The sequence below is a fragment of the Echeneis naucrates genome, chromosome 16 (assembly GCF_900963305.1).
Source record: "Echeneis naucrates chromosome 16, fEcheNa1.1, whole genome shotgun sequence".
In the NCBI taxonomy this organism is placed as follows: Eukaryota; Metazoa; Chordata; class Actinopteri; order Carangiformes; family Echeneidae; genus Echeneis; species Echeneis naucrates.
In genome coordinates, this window is record NC_042526.1 from 13,391,558 (window position 1) to 13,410,644 (window position 19,087).

The window sequence follows — 19,087 nt, forward strand, 5'->3', positions numbered from 1 at the left end:
GGGGGGATTTTAAGCACAGTTACATACAGTTGGAGGCACTATATTCGTTGTAGCGCGGAGAGGATGGAACATCCAATTGATTAGTTTTACTGTACATTTTTCTGAAACCGTCAGCTCATTTAAATTACAGAAAAGATGATATATTGATACTTTTTTATGTTGGTAACTAGCTATGCAAATATTTTTGGTTTTATATATCCAGTCTGTGAGATCACTTCCATGATACAGTGGAAGTGAATGGAATTTGCCTGTGTGTGTGCATGTGGATACTTGTAATTTGAGTTAACCAACTCTTTAACTGTGGGCATGGAAAGGTAAAAGAGAAAACAATGCACAACGGGACTCTTTAATGGCTTACAGTTCATTAAATAGCTCAGCAGAAAGCGACTTCTTTTATGTCCAACCGTGACAAATCCAGCTGTTTTGTTTTCTGTGTGCCCACATCTGTGACATTTTACAGATGTGGGCACACAGCATTTTTTAACAAGGAGCCACAGAGTGATTTAATAATCCTCCTGTAGGGAATTCTCCGAACATCACATATTCACCATTTACTTAGGTTGCAAGTAGACAAAACATGCTCCTTTTCAACTCTTGCCTGACAACTGTAATGTGGATGTTATCCTCCTCTGGGACATTCTTGGACAACCAGCCAAGAGACTCAACCCCTGCTATCATGTTCTGTGTTGTTGTGTTTTGGTTGTTTTTTTTTTTGTTTTTTTTTCCCTCCCTTAAACCATAGCTCAGTGTCGAGCTACACTGTGTTGAGCTGCGTTTGGTTGTACATTACTGATAGAGTCAGTCAGTTTCTGAGAGACAACCACAGATAGTGGCAGTTAAACATGTTCCTGCGTGGGCCTTGGCCCTGACTCATCTGGTGAACTTTGAAGATCTTGTGGGGAGACGCCAGCAGAGAAACAAGACGACTACACCGTCTCTGACATCACATTGTTTTGAATAGTTTGCTCGGGCCTATCTGAGGCTAGTTTGTATCCCAGGCACGCTCGATTTGATGCTATCAGTCTCCGAATGGTATTTTGTTCATTAGACGGTGTGCAATAAGAGCCCAGTGTTGACACAACGTGAGTTAATGTGTTTAGTGACTCTAATGGATCATAGAGGTCCTAATGAAACATTGTCATGGGAAGATTTATGCTCTGAGCCGCTGAGTCTTAATTTCCATTTTATATATGCTTAGAAGCACCTTTATTCAATAAACAGAACACAGATGGAACACTTCAAATCAATGCATATATTCAGAGTGTAAAGTAGGAATAAATAATTATAATACTTGTTAAAACAATGCATTGTTACAAAGAAAAAGCATCAAAATTCTGTGTCAAAGATGCAGGCTTGCTGCTGCAGCTGTGTTGCACCAAACAACTGCAGAAGATGTGAAGTAAGCCTCCAAAATTAAAACATTTGAAATATTGGTTGCGTGAAAAAAAAAAAAATCTGTTTTTTGTTTTTTTTTTGCTTCATTTTTGAAGTTCAAGTATTGCAGTGCCTGAAACCGAATCTGTATGATGTTTGTCTTAAGACGGGATGATATGAGCACCAGCTTATTCATGGAAATGCCAAATGCAACGTGGTTATTGGCCAAGGCTGGATTGCACTAAAACCAGAATATTGTATCAGAGAGAGGCAGCTGGTTAGGAGTCAGAACAGATTATCATATGAGAGAGGATGAGCGAGGAGAGGGGGAGGAGAGAGAGACGGCAAAAGAGAGAGAGAGAGGGGTAAGAACTGGAATGGAAAGCAGGGGGCGAAAGTGAGGGACATGTGAGGAAGGGAAGGAGAAATGATAGCAAGAAACTCATCGCCCGGACACTGTGGGGTGGAGGGGATCATCCAAACCCTTCCGTCACTATCTCCCCTTCTTCACCTGTCAAAAAGAGTGTGTGAGAGCTGTTGGAGCGTGTGTGTGTGTGTCTGTAGGAGAGGGAATGTGGGTCCTCTGAGAGGTCAGGGGAAGAAGCTGAGACTCCACTCATCTTCTCTCTGTGGAGGGCCCACCGCTGCTCGCAGACATCTGGCCTCACACTGATCACTCATATCTACAGACAGGGAGGAGGAGAAGAGCGGAGCGCTTCGATCTTTGAGTCACAGAAAAATTACACTCGCCCTCTTATCCATCCTCTCCTCGCTCCTGCTTTTTTCTCTCGCTCTCTTCTCTTCCTCCTTTTGTTTCAACCTGCCCTTCTTCTCCTTTGCCCTTTTCTCATCCCCGTCTAACCTTTAATCCCCTCTTTGACTGTTTTCTTTTTCCTTTTATTTTTGTCTTATCCTTGACATTGCACCATTTTGAAAAGCCAAATAAACAAGCACATAAAGTAAAATAAATTCAGACAAGGGAGCAGAAGGAGCGAGAACAGGAGGGTGGAAAACGAATGTCTGCTCGTTCTGGCTCTGACTATCCTTGCACTAAACAGATAAGCCACAGAAGATAGTGGGGAGCGTTGCTGTGTCTAGCAAGCCGGCATACAAGCCTCTGACTGCAATCAGTGGGAAGAGAGCCAGCTTCCCTGCCTGAGCTCTCAGCGCCCCTACTGGCTACATGCTGTGCCAATCAAAGGCCGGTGGGTGGGGAGCAGTCAGACATGAACACTGATGTCACAGTCACATGGATTCTGGTGTGGTCATGCTCGGAGGCTGAGAGACAGAGCTGTGCTGGCCAGCTGCTGCTGAGACAGCAGTGGAGGGCTTTGCGCTGGTGATAGTTCTTCTCTTATGGACTCGAAGCTTAATGATGTATTTTGTGATTTCAGCTATGAAAGGTAAGAGCCAAAAAAAAAAAAAAAAAATGCATGCTGATCCTGCACCCACAGGAGTAACAAGTAGGGAAGTATTGCTCGGCTATTCATAGCCTGCCAACTCTTTGCATTTCATTTGCAAGGCATGAGTGTGACAGAGAGGGAGAGAGAGAGAGAGGGGGTGAGAGAGGGAGACGGGCATGGAGGAAGAGAGAAGTAGCTGTAATACAATGCTTCTGAATGCGCGCAAGTGACTTCGGCTTTTCCAGCGTCTCTTTGTCATGCATGGTGAAAATGTCCTCTTTTAACTTAAACTTAAAAGAAAGTGAGCCGTAAATGCTGAACTTATGGGAATGTGTGGAGGTGTTTTTGCTCCTCTAACTGCTGCTGGAGGCGGGGAGCTGTGTGGGAACCACAGCCGGTGTCATCTTTGCACGGCTGCGTCTCTGACAGGAGCAGCTCCTGAGCTGCTTTAGCGCACAAGTTTTTTTTTTTTTTTTTTTTTTTTTGGTCATAGATGTGTAACAGCATGCAGGAGGAGGGGGTGGAGGATGGATGGATTAATTTGGGGGGGGGGGGGGGTTCCTTTTTGCAGCGGTCTTAACCTGTTCTTCCAGTCCGGAGGACGGGTCTGGTCCTCCGGACGAAGATGAGTGTGTTGAACTGGGGTCGCAGACGGGCGATGAGGCAACCGGCGCGACTGGCAGAGTGTGATTGTTTGAGTTGATACTGGTGCGTGTGTGTTTATATCTGTGTCTGAGTGTGTTGTGTTCTACTGACCTATTTTTTTGGGATGGGGGGTAGTCGGGTTTACATGTGTGGCCATGAGAGCAGGACTGGGTCCCCCCGGTCGCTGTGATGTTGATCTCGTGTGCTTAATCCCCCCCCCCCAACCCCCATCACAGACATACACGACTACACACACAGTCAGTAGATACTCTCATGCATGCTTGCACACACACACACACACACACACAAATATATGCACGTGCACATAATCATGTTCTTCACACATACGAATACGCTCATTCTTCCATGATAAGAAAGGTGAACAGCCACCTTTCTCTTATGCTCTTATGCACCCATGATACAGTCAGATGCACCAACTATGATGAGGCACGCTGCCATTCTGTCTTAAATGAGAAATGTCAGTAATGATAATTAATTTTTTTTTTTTGGCAAAATAAGAAAAATTAACAGTTGAACATTGTCAAAATATGGTTGCGCATGAGAAAATATAAATGCATGAAAAAAAAAAAAGTACCCCACAAGAACCAAATTTGTATATTAAAGTCAGTAGTAGCCATGATAGTCTTCACAGCTTTTCTGTCTATTTTCCACATTAGTTGGTCATCCAGTTGATGTAAAGTACTTTGCTATTTATGTGAGATTGGGATCTGTATATTTTTTGATTGGTCACACTGTGAGAATTTACCTATGAAGTGAGTCTCATTGTCTTTTGCAATAACTGACTTGTGTGTTCATTTCTGAAACTTCTTTTCAGTGAGATAAATGAAAAATGGCCTCTGACCCATTGTCCTTTCCATGAAATGTTTAGTGAAGGGCTTTATGAAATCACATATTTTTGGACAGAATTGAGTGTCTTGTGCTTTGTACCTTTTCTATGACCTTTTTAGAATGTGACTTCATTACAAATTATTTATTGTGAATATTTTTCTCCATATTTCGTGTAGAGTAACTTTAAGATTGAGAAAATTAACGTCATTACTCAGGAGATATTGTCACAGTTAGCCTGTTCATAAGTAAGTTTTCATCATTCCTTTTAGTCTTTTCTCATTATCGGTCGTTTCAGTTTGACAGGAGCTGCTCGTGTCATAGGATGCTACGACAGTGTCAGAAATGAAATTAAAATGTGAACAAGCTATATAATTGGAAACTCATTTCAACAGCAGTCGTAATTTATTCCTGAAAATGGTCAGTGAAATGAATGAAGAGCATGACTTCATTATATTGATATTTCTATGTGGTCATACTACATTTTTTTTGTTTTTGGGGGGGGCGGGGTTGCTGATTTTCACTATGTTTATAAGCGTGCACTACGAACTAATGCTAATATATCATATCAAACATCTCTGTGTCTCCGTGGCTTTATCGCCACACACCCCCTCCCATTTCCCCCACTTCTACTTCCACCAACACCACCACCTCTCCCTCTCTGTTCAGCCTCTCTATCACACCACTGCCTCTCAAGTACCTAATTACCTGTAATGGAAACATCCCTCTCATTACCCCATGCAAATTAGCCAGCCTACTCAGCACAATTAAGATGAAAATTCCAATTACATAATTAAAGAAAGTTGTTTGATGTGTGGATCGACAGAAAAAGTAAAATGTGCGTCTCATTCACAATAGATATAATTAACCCTTCAAAAGGGCCATTATTGTGGCAAAGTATACAGTAGCAGCAGTGTTTCAAAATTGTTGAAAGCAAGGCCCAGTAAGCCACTACAGTGTATGCAGACGGCACATAAATATGTGATTTAACACGAGTGTGTACTAGACTGTAAAAAATGTTCTGGGGCTGGGGAGAAGGTACAGCCAAATATCTTGTGATAGGTGCTTTAAGGCTATGTTAACAAGGCTGTAAATATTTGCTGTAGATTTGGTACTTTTTGTCTCTTTCGATCAGTGGCCGATTGAAGTGCTCACTACTCAGTGCTGCAGGGAGTCGCACATTAAAGCAGAGGTTAACAAGATTGGCTATTATCCAGTTAGGGACTGAGATCATGAAGAGCCAAAGGAAAAATCACCACAGATTAAGGTGAAGGCAAATATAGCGCATGTCACCCAATTACAAAGACTGAATATTTTTAGAATAGCTTTTCTTACATTATCTTATGTAAAAAAAAAAAAAACATCTATTCTCATTTAGATTAAAATAATTGTGGTTTGAATGTGAAAGTAATTCCAAAAGCGAAGTTAATAGATTCAAATAAAATTTTGTACATCCTCTACATGTTAAATTAAGTCTGCATCCATTTAAAAAAAAAAAAAAATGTTTTGATTGAATTTCAGCGCCTAAATGAAAGTTTACACGTAGTGCTACAATTCAAAAGATAATATCTGAGCAGAGGAAAGGGAAAAAACAAACAAGAGTCGCTCAGATAGACGAAGGCTGTGTGCCTCAGCCATGTCTCTTGCCTCTTAGCTGGCTGAGGAAGTGGAATGGCGTCCCCACAGGTTATTAAAGTGTGTGAGGTGTGCCAGTCTGCGCTGTGCACACTGAGACGAACGTCCTGGCTGCCTGACTGTGTGTGGAGGGACTGGCTAATGAGATATTGACTGCCCATTGAGAGCATGGATTTTTGATTTGGCTCCATAGAAGTTGGGAGGAGAGGGAGGTGCATTCAAGAGAGGAGAGGGGAGGAGATAGACGGGAACTATTTTCTGAATTTGATGGGTTTTGTTGTTGTAGCTTGTGTTAATTAGTAGTATTGTTAATATCCTTCTCTAGTAATTCTTGTAATATAAATCACATAAAAAGTGATTTTGAGCAGTCACCAATGAATCGACTATAATATGAAATAACAAATGATTTCAAGATAAAATTCTTAATCTGTGTAGCGCACATGAAATAGTCTAATTTTATTGTGCTTAAGTTTTTAATTATTCTTCAAAAGATAATAATAGCAAAAATCGGTAACTTATTTCCAGCTGATTGTGGGCTAATCCATGCAGTAATAACCAAACCGACAAAAATACGCCATTTAGCCATTTCTGAGCATACCCATTAATCTGCGACTCCATTCAGGCCACTGTCAGGGCGCCAGACAGCTCTGTCAGTCATCTTGTCTCTTCAGTTACACCGTGTGGTTTTGACAGATGAGCCTAATCACAGACGAGGTTAAATGGCTGCCTTGTCCTGTGTCCAATCAAACAGCAGGATGCAACAAACTGTAGCGATAACCGTCAGCCTGTGTGAGATGATTTTTGTTCCTTCAGGAAACATTCATACCGAGTTCACACTTCTCAATATCGGCTCTCCAGTCAGGTAAAACACCTCGCTGGGCTTAGTCAAATGTCTCTAACTTAAGGGTAATTTCCTACTTTACTTTCACTCAGTATTTCTGGAGTCACTTATAGATCCTTTGAAGTGTCTTCCTGTCATGCAGCATTTAGCTGCTGATAGAATACTTCCTCTGTCAGCACTCCTTAGATAATCAGGTACCACAGTCCATGGAGTTAAAGAACATTTTCACTTTCATTTTTTTTTTTTTTTTTTTTCACTTTCTTCCTGTAACTTTGTAGAATGTGTACAGGCAGTAGAGATGAGAGATTTCTGCTGCCATTGTTAGCTTCTCTGATTTTGTTTCGTCCTCGATATTTAAAACATTGGCATGCATATTCCTGGCCTGGATTCAATAGACGAGTTACAAGAATATACAAACATTTTTGGCCTCACGTGCCCTGCTTTGGCCTCAAATGCTGGAGCCCTTGGGGCTTCAGAAGTTAACAATGTTTTTAAGAGAGTGCAGGGTGAAGTTTCCTCCTCCTTTACTTTCATTCTGAGTGTGTTTCGTACCATTGGATTTTTTCCTCTGCGGGCCTCTGGAGGGCTGTCCATTGGCTTTTTGAAGTTGCATCAAAGAGGAAATGGGGGAGAAAAAGCATTATTGATTTTGCGTTTTGTCTGACTCAAACACTGAGGACAGAAAAACACATAAGGAGTAAGGTGTTGGCAGTGGGGCAGCTCTGTCTCTGGTGCGTGAGCCAGAGGGAAACAGGGGGGAGAGACCAAAAGAAGTAAAAGGTGAGGAGTTACACCAGACAACACTAATGCATCTCTCCCCAGAGTTGTGTGTTCAGTCCTCTCGCTTCCATCATTCTCCTCTCTGTTCTTAATGGCAGAGTAAATAAAGCCCATCACAGAGCGGCTGGAGACAAACCTTCGTCTCTGCCTGCCATGTCGTATAGCTTTTCTTCCTCCTCCATCAGGCTGGTGACTCCCGAGCTCTGACAGCACTCTCCAGTTGACCTGCTTTTCCATGCAACACCAAGCTGCTCTCTTCTCCGTTGTAATCAGATCTCTCTGTTAGGCAAGTACGCCAGCAGCAAGCAAGACGAGGAGTGCTGTTTGTGTGGATTGTCACCTTTATCCTCCTCTTATGTCAGTCCAGCACAGGTGAGATGAGAGAACAGACTAATAAAGAGCTTTCAGTGGCAGCCGCTGATAAGAGCTGTCACTAGTATGGCTTACTCAGCAATTATGCTCCACACATACCGTATCGTTGTTGATTTTCTTGGCTGCAGATATGGATGTCTGTGGAATTTATAATCAGGGGAAAGACTGTAAATAGTGATAGGCATTGCCAGTATTGCAGCAAAAGTATGCCGTAGAGTCAAGAATGAGGAAGGGTCAGAGGTCACAGCATACTAAGTTACACTCCCCTCTCCTCCATGGAGAGGGACTGCGGCATCTAGGGACCCTGGCAGGGAACAAAAGGATGAAAAATGAGAGATGCATGGAATTTTGATGAGATGAGGGAACAGGCAGCGTTATAACAAAGGTCGTCACAACATGCGCTCTGCTGCTTGATTACAAAAGGGAGAGAAGTGTGTGAGGCGTTTGATTACATGTCCCAGCAGAGGCCATTAGGGGATCTGCTCGTAGGATGGCATCATTTACACTCATCTGATCTGGCGTCTCACACTGATGAGAGAACAGTTTGAATCCTCCTGATCACTAGGTGGTGCTCTTCAAGAGAGACAAACGAGACGACGACATGTTTTGCAGAGTTGTGAACTCGTTACTCCTAACTTCTCAGTCAGTGCTGCTGTCGCATTTTGCCTCCATACAGCAGAATGTAACAATGCGTGTTTGAATCTCCCAGAGGAATCTGGCCGGGGCCGGAGTGAGAACTAACGCTCAAGGTTGGCAGCATTAGGCGCTCATCACCCCAACTAAGACGCATGAAAGGAATTTTATCATCATAAATAACAAAGACAAACAGCCTTGCCAGAACGGTCTGCTTAAGATTGATTTTTATGCACATGCATTCATTTGAAATAAAAGAAATGCTGCTTCAGAGCTAATTACAAAGATGAAAGGAAAGAGAATGTGCAAGGCAGTGAACTTTGTTTAAAGGAGCAGCACATGGCTTTTTCAGGGACATGGCGCTTTAAAAAACCCCAGCCCCATTTATGAACACGGAGTATGTTTTCTAATTGAAACTGCATTTGCACAGTTGCAGCAGGAAAATAAAGAGACGTGCCTCTGCACGTGTCGGTCCCAGTATCCTAACTCAGAGAACTGGGCTTTAGAGCTATCAAAATGATGGGCGCTATAGACAATGAGTGTGTGGATGTTTATCGGCTGGAGCAAAGGGGTTAACTGGCTGTGGAGAGGTCCTTGACCTATCTGAGATGAGCGCCCTGCCCCCTCTAGCAATGTGGAATATATGATTGCTGATTATGAGTTTATTCCCCATCGTGCTGAGCCTTTTGCATGTCATGATCCATCCCTCCCCAGCTGAACTGATTAAGGAGCTGGAGATGATACTACAGCTCTCAGCGATTGCTGAAAGACTCTCAGCGAGCCTAGTAATCTGGAGTGCAGCTGGCAATCACCCACCACTGACTCCTTTGGAGGCATTTTTGGGTTGTTTTGTTGTTTCAAGTGGGTTTTTTTGGCATATTGTTGTCTTTGTTCCCCTGGGCTTTTTGTTTCTGCATGAGAGTTTTCCTAGTGCTGAGCACAGGTCCTTGTCAACTTGGCTGCTCAGCTCAGTCTAGTCCAGCCTCAACAAAAGCAGCATCAGCAAAGACCCTCGCTCAAAGTCTCAGGATTTGTTTATGATCACACTCTTACCAGAGCCTAATTTGGGGGAAAGAAGACAGTTCATCCCTGATGTAGACACATCTCCTGCAGTCCAATACAATGGACAAAGGCTTCGCATAAATTGAAAGAAAGAGCGCCTCCAAGGAGATGTATCCACATGTAAACTTTTAAGGGTTTATGTCCCCTTCAATGGATTTCTGTCACAGAGAAACAAACAGGGATTTTGGGCAAAAAGACTGGCGGGACCGCCGTACTTGCTTGCAGGAATCTGTCACTTAGCTAGAAATCAGCAGCTGTTGTCTTTCAGTTTTGTTTTTGTCAATAGTTGCAGGGAAGGGGAAGGGGAAGTAAGTCCCCGTTCCTGCAGTGCTGATGGCTGTTTTAATATCTTTAATGTGTGATTTGGGGCGACGGAGGAGTAATGTGCCCGAACAGAACACTCTCAGTAACTATCAAAGCTGCACAGCCCACTGCTAATGATATCCCATTGTCAAATGCGTCGCCCACAGTTTTACTGCTTATTGCTGAAATGTCCATATGTTTCGTTACCCTGCGAAAATACAATTAAAAAATACTGCTGTTCAATTAAACAGTAAAATATTACAAGAGTACTGTCCTGTCGTAAAAAGGTGTATTCGCTGTGTAATAAACTGAAGGGGAACAGTGTATTTATATATGAATCCAGATGAGACACTTTCAGTGCCAGCAAACAAATGGCAATAGTTTAAGCTCTGCTTCCTTGCGTAAATGGAATGCTTTAAGGTGTCATACTACTGTGATAAAAGATGCCAACATGTCCCATGTCTCACCACAGTGTCTGAGGAAGCTCCTCCCAGACGCTGTTTGCGGTGAATGTGTTTTACAGTTTTTGATGCAGCAGGATGTTGTTATTATACCTGATTTTAATTCACACATCTTATTTCAATAGTATCGTACAATCCATACAATATATGCAATTACTATTAATTTGCAGGGAATAAAATTCTGTCAAATCTAAATCCGAGCACCTCATGCATGGTATTTGTTTCCAATAACATTTCTTTGTTACAGAAATTAACAAGCAAATTCCAACCCGTGGTATTTCTTCTCATTGTGTATAAGCCTCATTGTTGTGGATCGCATTAGCTGTCACCGAGGGTAAAATAAAGGGAAGGGGAAACAAGGCAGGGTGGGAGATAGGTGAAGCAGTAAAACTGCTGTACGTTTGACATACCTTGCCCACTTGAGTGGGTAAGGAAGTTGTTTTTTGATCTTTTGACACATGATTACATTGGGCCGTTCTGCTTTGATCTCAGCATGGATTTTTTTTTTTTTCTCTCCCTTGCTGTGGGATTATTATAATTTATACATGAGGGATTTTGTTTTGTTTTTTCTTGGGCCTCAGCAAATTTGAGTAAACAGCATATACATAGTAGATTAACATTGTATTCGTTTACACATTCTCATTAGTGAGTCCTAAGGTAATTAATCAGAGGCCGTGGCATATAAGAAGATAGACACTGTTCAAATAATTTATTCCTTTCTGCTTTTACAGAGTGTGAGAAAAAGTGTCTGATCAATTCCTCCCTTAGATGTAGCTCTTTGAAGACACGCAGTGTCTTATGAGAGCACCAACCAATGTATTTATTCTCTCAAAACTGAAGGCTGCCGACCTTGCTTATGCTGTAGAAAAAAACTGCAGGGGGATTGTTATCTGAATCATCCTAATAGCTAACAATTCCCACTAAATAAAGGAGCCATATAACCCCAATTAAACCCATCCAGGTGTAAAACATTTTCTTTACTACCTTGTGTTGCTTCAGTCAGGTCCAATATTTGCAGCTTACTATCAGTCTGGGTAATTACAATAAAAATAAGGAATGTTATTAAGATTTGCCTTTCTTGCTCAGTGCTGTGCAGATCATCTATGTGGATTTTATGTTTGCAGACGCCTGGGGCACATGAGAGCAAAAAACCACATGCATCACTCATCTCTGTCCCTTATGTAGATGAGTTCCAGGGGAGATTACCCAATCACCAGAGCAGTTATGACAATGTGCAAAATGTTAAATGGATTTATTGCAGGTAAAGGAAAATTGTACTAGTACCTTAAAACTTAAATATTTTAACGCAAGAGCTTCAGTAGAATAAAACTGAAAAGCTTTTCCACCGCACGCAGTAACAAAAACAACATTTGTTACTACTATAGTTGGTACCAGAGACTCAACCACTACAAAAACAGGAAATGTAAAGCATAAGGAAAATATAATAAACTGCACCTTACATGCAGTAAGGTGAAACTTTTTCCCCTCTAATTGAAAACACTGGTTCAAGCTACCACACAATAACTCTGCCACCAATCAGTTGTAGACAGGTTTTAATTGTACCCATTGTAAAAGAATTTTGTACATGTATATGCCTGGAGGCCAGTCTCTGATTGAGCTGATTGAGTAATTTTTAGCAACCTAAGTAAATCACGTGCTAACTGCATGCATTTGCAAATTGAATGAGCACTCTGAAAACGAAGAAGCAGACTAGATACTCAGTTATTTTGACATTTTATGTAATGTTTGAGACTCAGGAACTTTATATTTGGAATGAGATAGGTATCTGTGGTCTTGATTTTAGAAATATTTCAACATTGTTAGCCTTTTGTTTCCATACATACCACATGTATCTGTATCAAATACAAGAGAGCTGCAGGGGTGAGATATTTCAGCAGCACAGTTTTTCTCTGAGGGAATCCGGGAATTGTTCAGTTTGTACTGTAAACTGTATGTTATCCATAAGAAATGTATATTTTATGGCTGTTACTAATGTATATTTGTAAGATAGATTTGATGTCACAATAGTGTATCCCCTTAGGGGCCATAAAAGCCTCCAATGACGAAGGGTTTATTTTTAAAACTACAGGAAAGGCTTTCTGCAGATTAATTCCAGTTTGTGGTTTCCATTGTGGGAGGAAAAAATAAAAAGGACTTTGCACAATTAGCGTGTTTGCTGCTTAAATCTCAAATCTATTGTTGAAACGGCCAATTGTGTTTAATGAGGATGCATGCTTACATTGCCTAAGAATGATGAAGGAACCGAACCCTCCACGTTTGGATTGGTGCTCAAAGTACAGTCATGATGGCTCGCTCTTTTTCCATTGACCCAGGTGTGTTGTCTAAATACAATATGGATGTGCAGGGCTGCCTGTGTACTCCAGTGCTAGGAGACTATTTGCTGAAGGTAATTTGGGATCATAGCATGCCATTAATAATTCCTGAAAGCATCCAACATCTCCATCTGTTTTGCTGCATTCATCGCTCCACTTCAAAGACAAAGGCGGCGTTTGCAGGTTAGCATTAAACCTGCCCCCAGACTAAGACGCTGGAGGTGGGATTCGATGTTGAGATAACATATCTCTGGTCATTGGTTGATGATGTTTTCATGTTTGCTCCCACAGCTTGAACTTATGAACACACGGATACACAAAGACTTGCAGCTGCACAGATAGTGTGTTGTAGCAGCTGTGTGTTTTTTCACCAGCTGAGACAAGTGGACATTTGCTGTACAATAAATCCACACAAACCCTTGCAGGCTGATAGTTTCTCTACAGGTATGCATTCACCACCCTCCATGGAGCCTGGCCGGTCACCTCGACAAGGTGTTAGCGGAGAAGTGATCAAAATGAAAGTGAATTTGTGTCTGTCTGTGTGTGGGGTTTTATTTTTTTTTATTTTTTTTTGAGTAGCAGACCAAATAACACATATTCACCTGTGTGTGCGGCGCTCAGTGAAGTTAAATCGAACCAGGTCTCAATGACAGACCCACTTTAGCTATGCAGGAGTCCTCTGGGGAGTCGCAGTGGGCGATGAGGCAAGTGGCTGGCTGAGTGAAAGATGGCAGTGTGTGTGGAGAGTGTGTGCACACAGCTGAGACTGTGACAGAAAACAGTAAGACTTCTGCTCCTGCTGCTTCATCTTACCCTGCCAATGATAGACCTGCACTTTAATTGTGTTAATGTCACAAGTGCAGCCGTTACAGTGGTCTCAGATTACCATGCAAACAATAAGCTAGTCCACCAGCTCTTCGCTCAGATGGAGCAGTGCGGTTTTATTTGGAAAACGAATAACGTGAATCCATACTCGTATGAGGATACATCATAATTTACTGTGGCATAAAGAGTACAGTGTATCATTCGATGAAGCTAACAATTATTACTGCTTCATCCCCTCACATGTGGTCTGCTGATAAAGCACCTATGCCCATGAGTAACTCCAGCATCTTTCAGCCCCAGGCGCTTGTACTTTACTGTAGGGCTGACCAGTGAGTCTACTCAAATCACCATCAGCTCCAAACTGCTTAGCCTGGCCTATTTGAATTTCACATCTCTGCTGACTCATAACTCTGTCAGGACCTTTCTTCTTTATCATGTCTGCGCCTCCGGTGCGCTCTCATCACAAGCATTAGAAATTAATTATTCAGATTAGAAATTGAGCCACAATTACTGTGATTTTTGTCAAAGGCTTTGTTTTGGCTTCATGTTGATATCTAATCAGGATCGTACTTGCAGAGCTTCGATTGTCTTTGAAAGCAATTATTTGGCTGCATTTATTCATTCAAGCAGAAGTTATTGGCTGTGTCAGAAGACAAGGAGGAGAGCGAAGGAAATGATTTTGGCCGATAACACACTCTCAAAGTAGTCTGATTAGTGTCCGTGTGGTGCTGTGCCGGCCACTACACAGGACAGTGGTTCAGATCAACGTGATAAAGAGGGACTGATTGAGCTTCATATATCCACAGAAAGCTGAGCTTTGGGGTTCAAGGTTATCCCGACAAATCACACTCCTTTTTCCATTCATCGCCTCCTCACTCACCAGTTAGGCCTTCATGGGCAAACCACCAAATTAGCAATTCTGATGTCTGCAAGCAGGTCCTGGCAAGGGAATGCCTGTGAATCCTAATGCCATGATTAAACTTTCATTTCCGTCCGGGGGAAGTGCTGCATATACAAAATAAGCAGTCGCTTTTTATTTTTCAGCACTTTAAGTAAGGCTGTTGAGATTGGCAAACATAAACCCTTCAATAAGTTAAGATGGACTGTGCCGAATGGAGGGTTTGTGGGGTGGGGGGTGGGTACCTTCAGTCAAATCACTGAAGTCTTTGTTTGTCTTCAGCAGCGACAATTTGTATTAATACACTCAACATAGTAACCTGTATGTATTTTAACATACAGCAGTAGTTAGTCTACTGCAGTGTTGCATCTATAAACAGGCGCAACCTTCAGGCCTAAACGGGGTAAAATATACTCCAGCATTTCTTGTGAAAAAATGTATTAAATGGTAATTTGGAGGCAAATGGAATGCCCAGTCGATGTTGCGCTCTCTTGGTTGGCAATGCTGAGTGTATGGAGGAGAATCAGGAGGACAGCGAGCCTCAGTCTAAACAGTAAGCCATGCCTGGATGTCACCATTATGTAAGATGGTCTTATCAGGCTCTACCTCCTGCTGAGCCTCAGAACTAGCATCCCTCTGCTCCCCCTTCCTGGTGCTCCCAAAACATGGGCCTTCATTAGCAGGGCTAAATATCCCCGTTCTCTGCAATCTCTATCATTTCTTGCCTTGAGGCAATCCGATAATTACCTGTTCTCATTTCCCCTCCTTCTGGCCAGCAGGGAAGTGTTCTGACTTGCATTAGTTTGCATGAAATATTATCAGAATATTGCACATTTCTCCATCCTGCAGCCTCTGACACTCTGAATATGGAGTCATAGGAGCAGTGATTGACAGGTGTCTGTCTTTCATGTTCCTCTGAGAATAGCTGCTTTGTTCTGAATTTACAGCAAGAATTTTGATGGAAAGAGGAATGAGTGCATAATGTGTATAAAGGCTTTGTTGCTTTGTTTAACACCAGTCTTCCATTATTTCCTGGCAGTATTGTTATGTGTTACATTTCTCTTTGTTACCTACAATGTATGTGAAAAAGAACCAACAGATTTGCTGCATTTAAACTCATCAGTAAGTTTTACTCACTGAATAACTCTCCTCCTTGTAATAGAGCACTGTCTCCCTCTCTGTGAATGTGTGGGGATTTGGAAAACAGACAGATGCACACATGTTACACAATGCCTGGGAAGAGAAGACATCTTGAATGGTTGTGGTCAGTGTCTGTGGTCAGAAGGCCTGCTGCACATATTTTGTCTCACATTATTTGTTCGTATCAGTAGTAAAGTCCAGTGGCTCTCAATCAGAGAGTGGATAAGCTTTACCACGAAAGGCAGGAAGCCCCACTCGGCCTAACCTCTGTGCGCAGTGGAGATCAAACATAATCGCCACAGCAGGCAAGTAACTGCGTCTGGTTTTGATTTAATGCAGTTTATCCTGATTTCTCTGTCGCACTGAAAATATTCCTACTTCAAACATAGTGCTTTTTTTTTTTTCCTTTTTCTTCAGAATGTAATGCCATGCATGGGGTTTGCCAAAATATATGCATTTTATCGCAACGCAGCTATGAACATGACAGTTTTTGGAAGTGTTCAGATTGATTGGAGCCAATTTAAAACACTTCTGCACACGCCATTCACAAGCATGTACTGAAATTTTAAAGGAACTTGTGTGTTAAGCGGAGGATTGGTCTGATATGAAGTTGTTGATGCATGAGCTTAAGCTAATTCAATGTCGTCTCGTTTCGCTGTGGGATGTGGTGATGATTTTGGACTTTGTGATGGTCACTTTAATCTCTAATGAAGGCGCGTCTCTGGCTCCGCTCAGCCCTCTGATAGCAGAGCAGTCATAAACAGTCCTGTCAGGGGGATTGCAGCGTTAGCAGTGCAAATGGCAAAGAAAACCCTGGGGACCGAGCCATGCTAGCATTATGGTCTAATTCAGATATAGCTCTGAAAATACAAACTTCCACATGAGAAATTCTGCTCCGCCTTTCTTGCCTCAACCGTGTACCCGACTCCTAGCCTGGACTCACTTTTCCCCTTTAATCATAACCAGTACCCGTGTTTTTCCAAATGCACAAATTACATTCCTAGGTTGTCAGGTGATCAACATATCCTTCAGACAGTGCAAACTAAAATACCATCATGCTTATTCCAGCTGCAAATAAACACTCCGCTCTTAAGATTGCATCACAAATTGAGCATAAAATTTGTGTTTCTAAATTCAGTTACGGTGTGTTATAGCATACGCTTCTTTTAGTTTTGCGACATTACCATACAAATGAAGACAATTTCATGTTTAACATTTAGTGCGAGATGTAAATGTGTGCTCAAATGATTCTGTGAAACTGATTACTGGCTGCTCTGTGTTCTGACACATCCTGTGCTCATGCAGCATGTGCGACAGCTGGTTAGTAATTAGAATAATCTTCTCCCTGGTAGTGATTTAGCTTTCATGACTGCAGCTTACCTCAAATTGAAAATAAATTTATAGATAAATGCCTTTGTTGTTCCAGCAAATTATACTGCTGTAACTCAAAGGAGCCAAGTTGTTTATTTTGGTAGTAAAAGAGCAATCAGAGAAAACAAACAAAGCCCTGTATGAGTGCTGTCAGATTAATAATGATGCTACCCAGCGGTGATGATACAAATGATTATTTTTCGCCACACTCCGCACCACCTCATCATGGTAATTATAGATACTATATCATTATTATATCAAGTTTTCACTCCAGATTATCAAGATAATTGGAGCCTGCTGCAGGATTGCCAAATTCCCCATTCTGCCAGTAAACAGGGAATTGCTGTGCAGGAGAGGAACACACACATTTTGTTCACCATAGCAAACTACTACTGACTCAGTTTGGTAATTTCATGTTCACTCTGTGTTTTTCTTAAGTGAGCGCAGCTGTGTGTGTGTGTGTGTGTGTTTGTTTGTGCACACGCGCAAGGATACAAACGCACGCATGCACACACAAACATCAGTCGGCACTGTGAAGATGAGGCTATACATGAGATACATTGTTTTTCTCCCAGCTTCTGTTCTGGTGTATCTGGGCAAATCCCATGGTGATGAGGCGTAGAATTTGTCATGGAGAAGGCATAAGCCTTTCATATGCATAGTGGAGATAAGAGGCAGCCATTTTATCAGGCGAGCTGTCGCTCCAACATGCTCGCATGTTATGTGTCCCCGGGAGCGCCTCCAGAAACATGTCCCTTTAATGACACGGCCTGTGCTCGCCAAGAGGACGCCCAGTTTGTTCTGAGCTCTAACCTGGCAATTATGCCAATTACACCAGGCAGCAATGTTGACAAACACACCAGGAGAATTTCTACAGTTGATTGGTTGCTCTGTTTCGAAGTCCCCTGCTGTGACCTCTTCTGTAATTTAACTAGCATGGAGGAGAATTGCAAAGGGTTTTTTCGAGAAAATTCCCAGAGCCTCGTGTTCTTTTGTAACGGGGCAACGTTTGTGCCAAGCGAACAGGCAGAGAAATTGATCTGGTGTGTCAAGAAGGCAGAGTGAGAGAGAGAGAAATCATCCCTCATTCCTCCTGCTACTCACCACTGTGTGCAGTATGTTTGGATTCATAAAGAGTGTTGTGTTTCCTGCTAGGCTGGGGCAACATGTAAAAAGTTGTGGTGGATCGCATTACCTCGGAGGGTTAGATCACAAATACTGACCCAACACCATTAGCTGCTACTTATGTAAGCCTTAAAGAGCAGCACTGTTGGCACCTGAGTATGAAGCTCAGCTGCCTCTGAAGTGAGGCAGATGACACAGCCAGTGTGGGAGCATATTAACAGTACAGTGGCTGTTCACCTCCTACAGAATGAAGTGTGAGCACTTGGTTTGAATGCATAAAGGCTTTTTCAGCAAGTTTTTGAGCAAGAACAGCATTGTACTGCATCTGCCTGTTGTCTGCAAAAATTCTGTTATGATAAGCATGCATCTTTTAAAGGAGTAAGAGATGATTCCCCCCCTCCTTTTTTTTTATTTTTTTATTTTGGAGCTCATTAACGTATTGATTTCTTCCAAGCACAGCACATGATTTTTTAATTGCGTTTTCGGAAAAACAAGGTGCCATATGATTGGCATGAAGTTGTCATTTCAAGTGAATTGTACATCAAAAGTAACTAACAAACATGATCGTTTCAGATATTTTGCCATATTATTTCTTCCAAAGCCCTAAGGGTTTTCTTTCTTTCTTTCTTTCTTCTTTTTTTTTTTTTTTTTGCTGAACAAGAGAATTATTTTTCTGTCATGCTCTTGTGGGTTATGGCTGCGATTCAACACCTTACAGAGATTTAAAGGCAACAACAGCTACAGTAGAGATTATAGTTTTATACTGAGGCCAAGAGCTGTTCTGTAACAGGTCACTCGAGCTCCGGTCTGGTCATGTAAGCACAGGGCTGAGAGCAGCTGGGGCTTTGCCACGGGTATAGTTTGTATCTTGAGTTACCTTAAAGCTTGTCAGGCCGGTCAATAGGAAGCGCCGTGCTTACTGAGAGCTTACTATTCTTCCTATAAGCACACAATGATACACAAAGGCAGGCGGCTGCCTCTGCTGGCCTGGTCAAAGGGAACACAGCTTCCAGCCCAGTGTGTCCCTCTCCTTCTCTTAC

General features: G+C 42.2%; 1 protein-coding gene across 2 annotated transcripts in view; it reads left to right on the forward strand.

Moving 5' to 3' along the window:
• roraa (RAR-related orphan receptor A, paralog a) overlaps positions 1–19,087 on the forward strand; it is a 171,390-nt gene that overhangs the window by 127,056 nt on the left and 25,247 nt on the right. The window contains exon 1 of one of the 2 annotated variants that reach the window (XM_029523869.1): positions 2,554–2,777. The exons of the other annotated variant lie outside the window; for it this stretch is intronic. Coding sequence (XP_029379729.1) covers positions 2,747–2,777 — 31 coding nt within the window. The 5' untranslated portion in view covers positions 2,554–2,746. Of the gene's footprint in view, positions 1–2,553; positions 2,778–19,087 lie in introns of those variants that run through there. 2 annotated transcript variants of the gene reach the window in all.